Source organism: Pezoporus flaviventris, unplaced genomic scaffold, assembly GCF_033815535.1.
Source record: "Pezoporus flaviventris isolate CSIRO_AGI_PZ_B2104156 unplaced genomic scaffold, CSIRO_AGI_Pfla_v1 ptg000031l, whole genome shotgun sequence".
In the NCBI taxonomy this organism is placed as follows: Eukaryota; Metazoa; Chordata; class Aves; order Psittaciformes; family Psittacidae; genus Pezoporus; species Pezoporus flaviventris.
This window is the reverse complement of record NW_026892579.1, coordinates 63783274-63796950: the sequence shown is the minus strand read 5'-3', so window position 1 is coordinate 63796950 and position 13677 is coordinate 63783274. Positions and strand designations below refer to the sequence as shown.

The following is a 13677-nucleotide window of genomic DNA, read 5'->3' as shown; positions in this document are numbered from 1 at the left end:
AACTTTAAATAGTTGAATGCAAATTACTTGCAAAAATGATCACCTCTTTCAGTATAAGTATTTGCAAAAGATTGCATTTTGCATTGTGTTTACCTGCAGGATCCCAAACTGCGCGAGCTGTTGGATGCTGGGAATGCAGGAGGTCGCCTGGAGAATCGAATGATAACTGTTGTCTATGGCCCAGACCTGGTCAATATCTCGTACTTGAACTTGGTGGCATTCCAGGAGGATATAGCAAAGGTAATATGGCATTCATCTGTGTCATATAAAATTAATGTTTATGAAGGGGAGACCTCATAGCAGCCTTCCAGTGTCTGAAGGGGGGCTATAGGGATGCTGGGGTTGGACTCTTCATTACGGAGTGTAGTGACAGGACAAGGGTAATGGGTTAAAACTTAAACAGGGGAAGTTTAGATTGGATATAAGGAAGAAATTCTTTCCTGTTAGGGTGGTCAGGTACTGGAATGGGTTGCCCAGGGAGGCTGTGAATGCTCCATCCCTGGCAGTGTTCAAGGCCAGGTTGGACAGAACCGTGGGTGGCATGGTTTAGTGTGAGGTGTCCCTGCCCGTGGCAGGGGGGTTGGAACTGGATGATCTTAAGGTCCTTTCCAACCCTAACTATTCTATGATTCTGTAAGTGTTAGTTTGAAATATGGATAAATGAGATAACAGGAGATTGCTATGAAATGAACCTCACTTCTGTTACAGAGCTGTGCTGCTCAGCACCCAAGAGGAAACAGGCAGTCATTCTTTTTCAAGGAGTTTATTTAGCAAAGTTTGTGCCCCTCGTATTTGTGCTCATCTTCAGAACTTTGCTGTAAATCTCAGACACACGCTGGGAAAATAATGGTACACATGAATTTTTACTCAGCTGTGAGATGTATGCTGTGACTTTCCAAACACATCTCAGGATTTTTCAGTAGTTACCATCCTTTTATGCTTGTTCTTAGTGTGTGTGAATTATGGATCAACTGTGAGAGCCAAGTTTGGAACCAGCTGACTTTTTAAGGTTGGCCTATATCAAAGCAGTGGGAATCTACAGTCTACATTGTACACTCAAGTAGTCAGCAATCACACACCTTAACACACATATAAATATTCCTGTTCATATTCAAAGGTCAGTTTTGAGCATTGAATTTTGCCTACTGATAGCCCTTGATAAGAATTGCCCAATGTCATTACCTTAGCAAAGTAATTTTTCCATGCAGGTGTACAGTCCTTTCCTTTCTGTCCAACATACCACACAGTTGTTTGTGCCAAGCAAGTTCCATTTGATGTTAGTACATCTTTTGGTTTTGATTTGTTTGGGTTTTTTTTCCCTCTTCTTCCAATTTCTATGCAACTCAGTTGTGGTTATTGAAGTGGGAGCGCTTTGCTTTATGTCTTCCAATTGACATTCAAAAGCTACCCCTCTTTCCATTTCCGTTCATACAGGTAGACTCTGGTGACAGCCTCCAGATAACCACCCACAGAACACACTTCAACATGGTTTGCATCCTCAAGTGCACTAGATTGCACTAAAATGATAGTTTCTCTGTATGCTGCCGTTATTTAACAGTAGTACTAAGCTATTTTGTCACCTCACAGGCAACAAGGGTGGTCAGACCAGGTGAAAAATGGTCATAGGATGAAAGTCTTGAGCAAGGAAGAGATATTTTTGCTTGCCAGGTTTCTGTCTTCGCTAATCTTCATTAGCCAACTGGTCAGCTTGGCAAAAACACAAATTCCACCATCTCACTGCTATGAAAGAACAGAAACAAACTGCGTTTGTGGTGGTTTGTGGACTGCTGAGTGGGAAGTGCTGTCTTCAGACTTGAAAACACACAGCTATACTCCACAGGGTGGTTAAGAAATCTTAACACTGCAAAAGCGATCGAACCGACACTTCAGGGAGGAAAAAACCCAGCTATCTAAGCCTATGATGGAAAATGCAAAGTTATGCTAAAGCTTCACCAGCAACAACTGGTTACCCTTACTATGGGCAAATCACCCAAATCAGAAGCCTATGTCCTTTTATGCTTTCCTGTCTAGCCCACGGTCAGTGAGCTATAATCATTTAGCCAAAAGAGTGCAGAAATTGGTATTTTAGGGCTATTTTGTGTTTGATAATGGAACCTTAAAATACAGTAGATAAAATCATGTTTTAGAAAAGCTTGGCTGCTTTAAATCCTGAGTAACTCCTACAATCTGAGTAACTAAGAACCTAAATCTTCCTTGTTATTTGTATATGCGGTAGACCAAAGAAATTACTATTTTGTCAGCCAAGCACTGTGGCCTGAGGATGGGATTTTCAAAGCACTGCGGATTAGCTGTGCTTGCTTTGAGATCACATTAAGTATCCTGATTGTTTCAGTGAAAACTGAGTTTTGATCACTATTGAATGCATCAAAAAATTCTTCCTTTTTTAACGTTTTCCAGCTTTACTTGAGCCAGACCACAGAATCTTGTCCTCATCTCCAGGACCCGTGTAATGACTCAGAGCAGTCGTAATAAATAAGCACATGAGGCACAAATCATCTCTTCAGGGAGCTCGGAGAAGACCTGTAAATACATAATGTTTTCAACATCACACATGCAAATTTTGACCCTTCCTGTTGCTGACGTTCCAGGGAAAAACTCCCCCACCTTTCCTTTTTCAGTGCATGAATATTATTTGGATTAACCCTTCATTTCCGATACCTTATCTTTGAAGTTGTGTAACAAATATCAATCAATCCTTTCTTGGAGCAGAAAGGCAAAGAAAACTCCAGTGGTCCTAGTGAGGCAGCTAAAGTTACTCAATTATGGGGTTTTCCTCCTTTGCAAGAGGCTTCCTATGCTGCTACAAACTGTTCATGACATCCACTGGCCAAGTTGTGGGGAAAGTATGAAAATACAAACGTGGGCTGTTCAACTTGCTTTAAATAAACCAAATACAGAGCTAGAACTGACAATACAGGCACCTTGTATTGTTCTATGTGCATTCCTCCACGCGAAAGTAACTAAAGTGCATTAGTGATGAGCTGAAGGGCACTGTGCAGCTGGTTTACTCAAAGAATGCAGCTTGAAATTCATTAGGTAATGGTCTAAAAGTGGATTGCTGTGTGGAGACCTCATAGCAGCCTTCCAGTATCTGAAGGTCTGAAGGGGGCCTATAGGGATGCTGGGGAGGGACTCTTCATTAGGGACTGTAGTGACAGGACAAGGGGTAACGGGTTAAAACTTAAACAGGGGAAGTTTAGATTGGATATAAGGAGGAAATTCTTTCCTGTTAGGGTGGTGAGGCACTGGAATGGGTTGCCCAGGGAAGTTGTGAATGCTCCATCCCTGGTAGTGTTCAAGACCATTTTGGACGAAGCCTTGGGTGACATGGTTTAGTGTGAGGTGTCCCTTCCCATGGCAGGGGGGTTGGAACTGGATGATCTTAAGGTCGTTTCCAACCCAAACTATTCTATGATCCTATGTCTTGACGATGGAGAGAAGTAGCACTGATACAGTGCTTGCTTATTTTCAGACAGGTGTGCCTGTGCCTGTCCATACACATAGTGCTGCAGCAACCAGGATAAAGGAAGAAGTTTATTGTCAAACCCTATTCTGAGCAGATGCTCTTTTTCTGCCTTTGTTATCAACATGAAGTCATCCAACCTGTGAACATCTGTGTGTGCTCTACAGGATTTTATTCCCTTCCCGAATCCATGAACTTCAAAAGCGAATGTTTCATCTTTCCCTTCTCTTTTCTCTCACTCTGTTTTGTGCCTCTCATGCCAGTTCTGCTCTCATCGCCCTAGTCCATCCTGGCCACACTGGCCCTTATCTAGAGGCCAAGGAAATCTGTTTCTCCTTGGTTTGATGAGCTTTGGATAAGATCCATCAGTAAGAGCTGACAAATTCCTCTATAAATTAAATGATATCATCAAAGGTGATTCAAAACTTGGGCTATGCTTTGCTTTCCAGCATACCTCTTTATTTGTCCAACTTCCCTGGCATATGTAAGGGCTTGATCAGTGTAATAAAACGATAAAGCAAACTGTATAAATTCACATCTATTTGCTGCATTTTTAACTAAAATTCATGAGGATGCCAGAAGTGTGGAATTTGAGCAGCTTGCTTTGTTAACCTCCCACCAAAAACACATGTGCAAGAAGCACTGCCTTCACACGTAGTCACTTCTGATTTGAAGGAAGTGTTTTCAAGAATGTGTGCTGTCTTTTCTCATGAAAAAGGTCTCATTTCTTCTGTTATGTCTTATCATAGATATCCTGATGCATGTAATAGAGGAATTACTTCACTGAGCAACAGATTTCCAAATGAACTGCTGCTTATACGCTACCTGCCAAAGCACAGAACAGTTAAATAATCTGTTAGTAAAGTTCACAGGAACGATATAAATTAGTGTAACAGGACGTAGCCGAGAGGAGATTGAGTTCAGAGAGTTCTTATCATGATGGATGGGACTTGGTTGGAGTTGAATGGCGGAAGGCTGGCTTCTTCTGCTACCAAACCGGATCAGAGCCTTCCAGTCTGCAGTTTGTTGGCACTAGTACGGTCATATTTCAAAATACCCAGATTTACGTTTTCCTATTGTGTTGCTCCTGTACAGGAGTCTGTACAGGAGTCTGCAGCCTCTGAATCACTATAGTGATTCGAAGGCTGTTAGAACCTTTCCACAGCAGGCTGTTTTCTTTCTGCACGTAACAGTTTTCTACCCTGCGGAGCGCTCTCACTGAGAGCTGCCTTCTGGAATTGCTGCTGCTGGTAAAGATGGCTGCAGGGTACGTTGTGCTTGGGGTTAGAGTGTGGGCTTTGCTCTGTGTCATGCAGCAAACCCAAGGAAACGGAGCCATTTGGTAGCTGAAGCAGCAAGACGCATCTTGGCTCACAGCTTGGTGCAAGCCCATCAAAGTCAGTCAGCATCTCCTTTATTTCTTCAGGTCTGTGCTCAGGGCTGTTGTTCCCCCTCCTGCTGTGGGTTCAGACCACTGACTGGAAAGATGATATGATCCTTGGCTTATTTTCTGACCTTGATTTTTTTGGCTGCGGCTCTGGGGTGGCTGGAATTAAGGCCCTAAAATGGGAGAGGCAACGAGCAAGTGTTGTTGACTTGGCACCTGCATCGTCAGAAATGGCTCAGCCTGTAGGTAGCCCTTAGAATATTTGGCAAGAGCATTTGATGGCTTTGAAGAGCCAGGAAAAGCTAGCAAAGGAACATGGCAAGACTGTTTATACAAATAATGCTTGTGACAGGCACATAATAATCGAGTTCCTCTTGCATTCCTGTCAACAAGCATGGGGACAAAGAGAAGGAAGAGCCAGGGTGTGGGATACTCCTGAGGTGCCCCAATTCCATGTTCTACAAAATACTTCAGTTTAAGCCCAGCAGAACCAGTAGGATCAAACCAAATCCTATCAAGATCAGTTAAAAGCTAACATATTTTCAATGTCTCAATCATCATTTATATTGCCAATAATCTCTGCAGCCGTTAGTGTCACAGGGAGAAGTTTTAACTGCTATTATTAGTGCTGAAACAAAGCAGTGTTTACAAGATGAGCCTATTCCGAGCCTGGAAAAATGAGTTGCCAAGAAGAAAAACAGATGCTGCCCTTAATACACTTTCTGTTCCAGGAGTCACAGCAAAGCAGTTGTGTTACTAATGAACCCGACTCCTCTTCTTTCTCACACCCCTGGCTTTTCACATTAGACCTGAGAAGGAAAAACAATTTAAGCCGCAAAATGGAAGTGGTCACGAGAGGTGGAGGGAAGGGCCAGCTCAGCACAGTGGTTTGCCTCCAGAACAATGAGGCTGGGGCTGAGGGAGGAAGGTTTCTCTGCCAGAAATAGCAGTCAGGAGGAGGTGTGTTATCACAGCTGCTCAGGGGTGAGGTTGTAAATGGTGTGGACTTGAGGATCTGATAGCTGGAGGCTGTCAGAGACCCATGTAACAGGAGGTGCATAGGTGGGCTTATCTCCTCCTTGTTGGGAGTGGCTGCATGACACCAGTTTCAGGATCAAGATCTGGTAACCTTAAGGAGAAAACCTTAGCATGTTAAAAAATAGAAAACATTGTAACTTGTGAACCTGTCAAACTTGGGAACCTGTCAAGCTTGGGAAAACAAGCTCATAAGCTCCAAAGTGATGTAGCAACATGTTTCATTAGAAGTCAGTGATGCTTTCCATCATGATCAGTTCCTGTCAGAATGAAATAATCCGGTTTTTGTATCTCGAAAGGAAGAGCTAGGGAGAATGAATTACTCCCAAAGAGAGCCTGTGTGGCAGTGGGGATTGTGGATCTGGATTGGAAAGAAAGGAAACTCAATTTTGGTTTCAAAGGGCACCTAGAAAACTTCATCAGGTTATAAAAAGTAAACCTCACATTCTTTGCAAAGGCAAAAGGCAATGTTTATTTTCATGCCATTCTCTTGAAGGAGTGAAAGAAAGCCAGTGCTAAACTGCAGTTGTGATTTGAAAGGATTGCAATTAAAGACTATAAATAAGCACAAAGCCAGCAAGGAGAAAAGTGCCCTGAAGTTGTGAATGAAAAGCTGCCGGAGGGACCTGCAAGGGAGGAGAGCGACAGGGCAGGCAGTGAGAGTCTAAACTTGGATCAGCCTTGCTGGGAACCCAGGAAGGTCTGAGACTTAAGGGAAAGACTTCAGCAGCGTGAATAGAAGTGAGAAAAATAAGAGAGGAAAAGTAAGGGAGAGCCAAGGAAGCCTCCATCAGCAGCTGGAGGACATTTCTTCCCTATGTCAGTGTAGCAAGAGGGAAACAATTTAGAGAGGGATAGGACCACATGTAAGAGTGTGCAGTAGGGAGCAAAACAGCTTTTCTATTTGAAGTTGCATCTTCTTCCTTGCATATCAGAGTAATTTAGATTTATTCCTATATATTTCTGCTGTGTTGGGGGGGGTTAAGCATGTTACTTATGTTGGCTGTAAGAGCTAAGGTAAAGTCAGTACTTACAGTTCTTAATTTGGTATCCACCATAACTATCAGGTGTGACATTTGTTGTCTGAATCACTTCATGACCTGTAGAGAGTGTGGTGTAGAGGCTCTTACAATGCACTCCTACAGGAGGGGATACTGACACAAGAGACCTGCTATGGTATGGTCTGTATCCCACCCTGTCAGTTCTGTTTGTCTTTGGAGGGATTTAAGCCCATTTCAGCTTCTTTTTATAAGAATGGTGGTAAAGAGGCTCTTTTTTTAACCCTCAGCCTGTCAACCAGAGCAGTGTCCAACACACAAGAACATGTATTTTTCTGGGACATTTATTTCACATCCTCCAGGAACTGGAATGAGTTTTGCATGGGGCATTTATCCATATGATTTATTTCTTTTTCAGTTCAGCGGAATAAGCTACCTTTAAAAATACAGTTTCTATCAGTCTTTATTTCCTCGCAGCACGAGCAAATCAGGACTCACAGATGAGGAGGGAAGCTGCGATTGGAAAAGATCAAGTTCAGGCTTTAATTAGGCCCTTTTTACTAACAATATCATGGTCAGAGCTGTTTTGCCTTGTGTAAGTAAACATCGAAACTAAGTCTTATTTAATGGCGTTTTCTCTTTGTAGGAATGGTCTGATGAAGTGTTCAGTTTGGCAACAAATCTGTTGGCACAGAACATGTCAAGGGATGCGTTTCTGGAAAAAGCGTAAGTCGCAATGGATTGAATGCTGTGGGTGTTGCTCTTTGCGTCATTTTCCTCTTTGCTTCTCAGTCGCATTGTCATCTATTGTTTCTGCTTTGATGGGGTGTCACTTTGGTAAACACAGGCTCGTCCTGTCTCACGGTTTTAAGAAGCCTGTTATTGAAACATCACTTAAACAAAACCCCTGTTTGGGTTCTTCTTGCAAGCTACTAAGTCATAGCAAACGGAAACAGGAGTAAATGCCACGTTCCCCATCTATACCAAAGGAATAACTTGTATTCTGAAGCTCTCCATTTAAAGTAATAGTCTGGACTGACTTGCTTCAGGTTTATTTTCCCTTCTGTTCTGTTATTGATCAAAAAATGAGAAGTACAAGTCCATTTTCCTCTCTGTATTTCATGTGATTCAGAGAGAATCTAAAGTCATTCATCTGGATGCCTTTGCCCAGGGCACAGATTCCGAGTAGAAAAGCTGTTTATGAGAATGTTTGGGGTATAAAAACCCACCTCTGAAAGGAAAGAGAACTAAACCTGAGATTAGCAATTCTCAAGTGTATGATAAGCACATGCTGATGGAGTTTTACATAAGTGATAGCACTGAGAACGATATGGCAAAGTCTAGAAGATAGTGATGGGGATGAGCTGGGGTACTTGCTTGCCTTACTGGGAGGAAGGAGGTGAGGGAGTGTGTTTATTCCTCAGTGTTTGAGGTACAGCTGAAGTCAACAGAATTTCTTGTAGAATCTTTGAAGGTTGGACGTTGCAGGAACTACAGCTTTGAATCTGGTACGGTGTGTTGGGACAGCAGTGATGTATTAGGCAAACCAACTCCCAAATGGATGGGAAGATTTAACAGTTCCTATTGGCTCCCCATGTTGACAGTGGAGAAAGCACTGTGTTAACCAGGTGCCAGAGGAAGAACAGACACAACTTCCTGTTACTACTATTTCCATGTCCTTAAACACCTGGCTAGCCATCAGACTACGCTGCAGATCTGTAATGGGTAGGATTATGGCTATACCTAATGGCGTTTTCATACCAGGTTCAAAGGAGGAACATGTTATCACACAATGTAGTAAATCCACTTCTATTTGGAGCCATTTTCTGGTGGTTGTTCAAGTAATAATAGTTCAAGATGTAGTCACTGGACACATCACACAGATTCAGTAGGAGGCGAGTGTGGCATTCCTGTGTCGCTTTTCCCTTCTTCCACTAATTAATGAATCCCTTGGGAACTGTAGGGTTTCCAGGGGCCACTGCACAGGTGCCAAATCAGAGTCATTTAAGGAATCTTTGATTTAGAAGATTAAAAGTATTTCCCCACTATAATTATTGTACTAAGCAAAGGGTTGGGTGCAGTCCTATCAGAACCCTTTTGTTGAAATAGAAAAGCAAATTACATCAGAGCAGGATGAAGGCTTTTTTCTTTGTGGCATTACACAGTCACAGTGTTGGAAGTGCAGTAATAAACAGCTTGAGCAGCTTTCCTGTGGTTTGGTCAGATGAGAAAAATAGGGTTAATTTGGAGGAAAGGCTGGTAATAAAAACTGCTATTTTTGTTGTAATGGGCTCGTTCCTCTTTTGTAGCCATGCAGTGTAGGGTTGTGTTGGGGTGCAAAAGTGGATGCTAGAGTACATTAGTACTGCAATACTGACCGGTGCAGTAATGAGCAAAGGGTGACTGGGGTCAGCATTTGTCACTCTTTGAGTCAGCACTGCACTGCTGAAATGAGTCCATTCAGCTGCTACTGATGGGAGTATCTCCTAGCAAGCTTTTTAACAGGGATAACATGCTTGGTTTTCATAGATGGGTGGATAAAGCTTCAGGGGGGGAAATAGTGTCCCAGAGAATTTGGGAGGAAAAAAAGGTAGCAAGTACTGGTGGGGGTTGACTGTTTTTCAGATACATTTTGACTTTGCTTTAACTGAAGATCAAAATTCTTCCTCCTTCCAACCCCTCCCATAATTTTCCTTTATTTCTGGCTTTCTTGGCTGTAGGGGAAAACACTAAATGTGACCAGAATGTGCCCAAAAGCTTAAAAAAACTAGAAGGGAAAATAAATCAAACCTTTTTTGCTAACCGCTGTGATTTTTCCTTTTTATTCTAGATCAGTGCTGGGAGATGGGGCAGGGGTGGGAATGATTTTGTCTGGGGACACAGCAGCACAAGAGATTTCAGTTTCCAGATGCATTTGAGAAGACCAGGATCTGTGACAATGTTCCTCTCCTAGTCAGAGATCTTAGCACATGCAGTGTTTTTGAAGCAGTTGCTAATGGCATTTTTGGTTGGGAAGAAAAGGAAAGTTTATTAGAACCATGCAGTTCCTTTTGCTTTTGGTTGGCCAGTCAGTAGAGTGAAAAAGCTTGTAAAATCCTCTTAAATACTTAAGTGTTGCCACATTTTTAACCAGATTATATTTCTGCAGAACTCATTTCAAGGGGAAATGTTTTAGTTATATTCAAGGGGAAGATAGGAAGCACTGAACGTGGTGCTTTTTCCAGGCTACTGCTGGTAGACATTGGACTGTTAACCAGTAGTCCTCACGTACTGGGGGGGGGTATCACATCACAGCTGTACCCCCAACTGCTTCTCATTAAACTTACTGGATGACTCCTGTTTCAGTAGGCTTTGAATCAGTATTTTGAAAGGTTTGGATAGAGACATCCTCATCCTGCTGCCTTAATGAGGATGTGAAAGAAGTCACAGGTCCTGAGATATTGAGATCTCTAAATACTCAGTTCAAAAGCTGAGTAATTGCCTGCCTGTAGATGGTTTCAGCATGTAATTTTTATACTGCTTCATACTGGAAATGTCTTGGACTTGCCCAGGGCTGCTAAATTTACTGACACTCTTGCTAGTGCAGAGATATTTCAGTTGCCAGCAATTTGGCTACCTTCCAGCCGAGGAGTGATAAAACTTAGGGTCAAATGGAGAAGCCTTCACAGTTATGTTTTGAGGAAGACTTTGGGAGGCAAGGATGTTGGTGTGCAACACCAAGGGACAATTTCAGGCTCTGGAAGAGGAGTACAGCCACATTTCCAGTCAACTTGTATAACCTGTGTGCCACAGTCTAGTTTGCTGATAGACTGCTAGGCAGCCTGGGGGAGAAGGAGCCTGGGGGGAGGATATATTTGTGCATTAATTGCATTTGCCATGTTTTGTTGCAAGACAGACAGTATTTGATACTACGCATGCATTACTGTTGAAGAAAAAGGAATTTATGATATTCCAACAGGTTTTCTTGCTGGCAAAAAACCTGAGTCAGACTTGCCATGTGGTCAGAGCACTAGCACTGAGCTATAAAGGTGGTAGAGAAGTACTTGAAAATGCTGTCAAATAAACCAGAATGCTTTTCTCTCCACAGTTACACAAAACTTAAGCTGCAGGTGACTCCAGAAGGGCGCATACCTCTGAAGAAGTAAGTTCTGTTCCCCCTCCTTACCATGTAGTCTCTTCTGAGTGTGAATATTTGTTTGGGATTAATATATAACCCTTGTGTCCAGAATAATAATTGTATCATGTGTTTATAAAAGATACTGTAGGAGAATATCTTGTGAGTATCAGGGTATGTCTGTTCAAATACCCTTTGGGCTAGATTGCCCTTGTGATCTAGAGCAAGACTTAGCTTCTCCGCCTTTCTTTGTTCCACTTGGGTATAAGAAAAACCTCCCTGGGCAACCCATTCCAGTGCCTCACCACCCTCACAGGAAAGAATTTCCTCCTTATATCCAATCTAAACTTCCCTGTTTAAGTTTGAACCCGTTACCCCTTGTCCTGTCACTACAGTCCCTAATGAAGAGTCCCTCTCCAGCATCCCTATAGCCCCCCTTCAGATACTGGAAGGCTGCTATGTGGTCTCCACGCAGCCTTCTCTTCTCCAGGCTGAACAGCCCCAACTTCCTCAGCCTGTCTTCATACAGGAGGTGCTCCAGTCCCCTGATCATCCTCGTGGCCTCCTCTGGACTTGTTCCATGTCCTTTTTATGTTGAGGACACCAGAACTGCACACAATACTCCAGGTGAGGTCTCACAAGAGCAGAGCAGAGGGGCAGGATCACCTCCTTCGACCTGCTGGTCACGCTCCTTTTGATGCAGCCCAGGATACGGTTGCTTTCTGGGCTGCGAGCGCACACTGAAGCCGGCCCATGTTCATTTTCTCATCGACCAACACCCCCAAGTCCTTCTCCGCAGGGCTGCTCTGAATCTCTTCTCTGCCCAACCTGTAGCTGTGCCTGGGATTGCTCTGATCCAGGTGTAGGACCTTGCACTTGGCATGGTTAAACTTTCTTTACTTTAGAGACATGTTGTGAGGATAAATGTATTCAAACTGCATATTGGTGGGGGAATATGAAGAAGTCAGTGGTGACTTTCTCAAATAGCTAGCTGCTCTAATAGCAGCTTGTGTTGGGTAGACTTAAACTCGTTGTGGGCACCATTAAACTCGCTTGTGTTACTGAGCAGCCAGCAAATGGAAATAAACAGCTAAAGACCTGATAGACTGGGAACTAATATTCAGTCACTGAGCCCCATGGGCCATCAAGGCATGTCTTGAAGCTAATTCCCTTTGTTTTGCCTTCATTTTGCAGCATATACCGCTTGTTTTCCGCTGACAGAAAACGGGTCGAGACCGCATTAGAAGCTTGTAATCTTCCGTCTTCCAGGGTAAGCATCTGAATTTATTCCTGGACCTTACAACATGTTGCTTACATTCAGTGGTGTTTACTCTCTATTGAGTTGAGGACAGTTTGTCTGAGGCCAGTTGTGCTGTGCTGGCCTTGGTAGCTGGTTTCTTTCCCATGCAGAAGTTCCTGATAACCCGTCTGCAAATGTGAGTACCTTTGATTTGAAACCGTGTGAGGACCAGAAGTGCCTGGAAGAAGTGGGACTAGATCAAATGCAGGGGCAGGGGGTTGTGTGGAGAGTCCTGTGGGAATATTTAAGAACCTGAGACAGTTGCACATTTTCAAGGCATGTTTTCAGTGTTAGCTCGAGGTGTAGCTAATGGGGCAATCTGTTTCCTTCTCACTAAAAAATCTATAGCTTAAGGGACAATTTAAACTCACCGTAGCTTATCTAAAAGGTGTATGGAGTAAATGTTGAAATGCTCTGGCGTCAAAGCTGTTACTGCTGTGAATTTGGAACCATTGCATGCTGCTAATCCAGGGTATCTCCTCAACCCTGAGCATTGGCAGGATGGTACATCATCCTCAGGAAGGCTTTTTTCAAGAGGAATGAGCTCGAGAAGGTGATTCTGATTAACACTGGAGAGAAGATGTCCTTAAGCTTTCCTCCCAGGTAGAGGTTCTCCTCCAAAAAGCTGCTTATGGGATTATTCCTGTATTTGGAGGGCCAAGAAGTGGGGCAGAGCTGGTGTGTGACAGAGGAGAGCCTGCATCTCCTGATCCTTTGCTCTTGTAGAAAACTGTTCTGTGATGTGTGTTCAGCGTTTGCTTCCCCAGTGGTTTAACAGAGCCAATTCCTACAGCTCCAGAAGAGCAGTGAAAAGAAATCTTCACAAGCCAAACCTCAGATACCACTTACCAATGAGACCTTCTTCCATAGGTTTGGGAGCTTAATTCCATAAAATTCCAAGGAATATCTGTAAAGTAGGTATAAAATATTATAATAACCTTATCTAAAGCAAGGTCTTGAGGTTAGAAACTTGGAAAGAATAATTTTAGAGATGAATTTTCATTGTTAGCAAACAAGACGATGTGCAAAACACCCCTGAAGTGCTGCTGTTGAAATCAGTTGATTTCTCACTTCTGTTTACCACCCGTCTCTGGGAAAAAGCATAATCTAAACATCACTGGAGTCCTTGAAAGAAACTGCACCTTTTTCTGCTGTTTATTTAAGTAGAGCCAGTTTTACATACATACTGCTGGATACTTGTTGCTGGGATACCATCTTCAAAATTATTCATAGTATAAAGCAGATCCTTTCTGTGCTTGGGACAGAAAAGAAACACACTTCTTGCAACAAGCAAAAAGCTGTTTTGAGCAGCTTTGAGAAAAAAATGTTTCAGAAGCCAAGTGCTTAAGAAGCATTAAA

At 42.9% G+C, this 13677-nt stretch overlaps 1 protein-coding gene across 4 annotated transcripts in view; it reads left to right on the top strand.

The window, feature by feature from the left end:
* PLCB1 (phospholipase C beta 1) overlaps positions 1-13677 on the top strand; it is a 401428-nt gene that overhangs the window by 244082 nt on the left and 143669 nt on the right. For all 4 annotated transcript variants that reach the window (XM_061461564.1, XM_061461567.1, XM_061461566.1 and 1 more), the window contains 4 exons: positions 100-240; positions 7551-7630; positions 10992-11045; positions 12213-12288. In XM_061461564.1, the coding sequence (XP_061317548.1) occupies positions 100-240; positions 7551-7630; positions 10992-11045; positions 12213-12288 (351 nt within the window). The remainder of the gene's footprint in view (positions 1-99; positions 241-7550; positions 7631-10991; positions 11046-12212; positions 12289-13677) is intronic.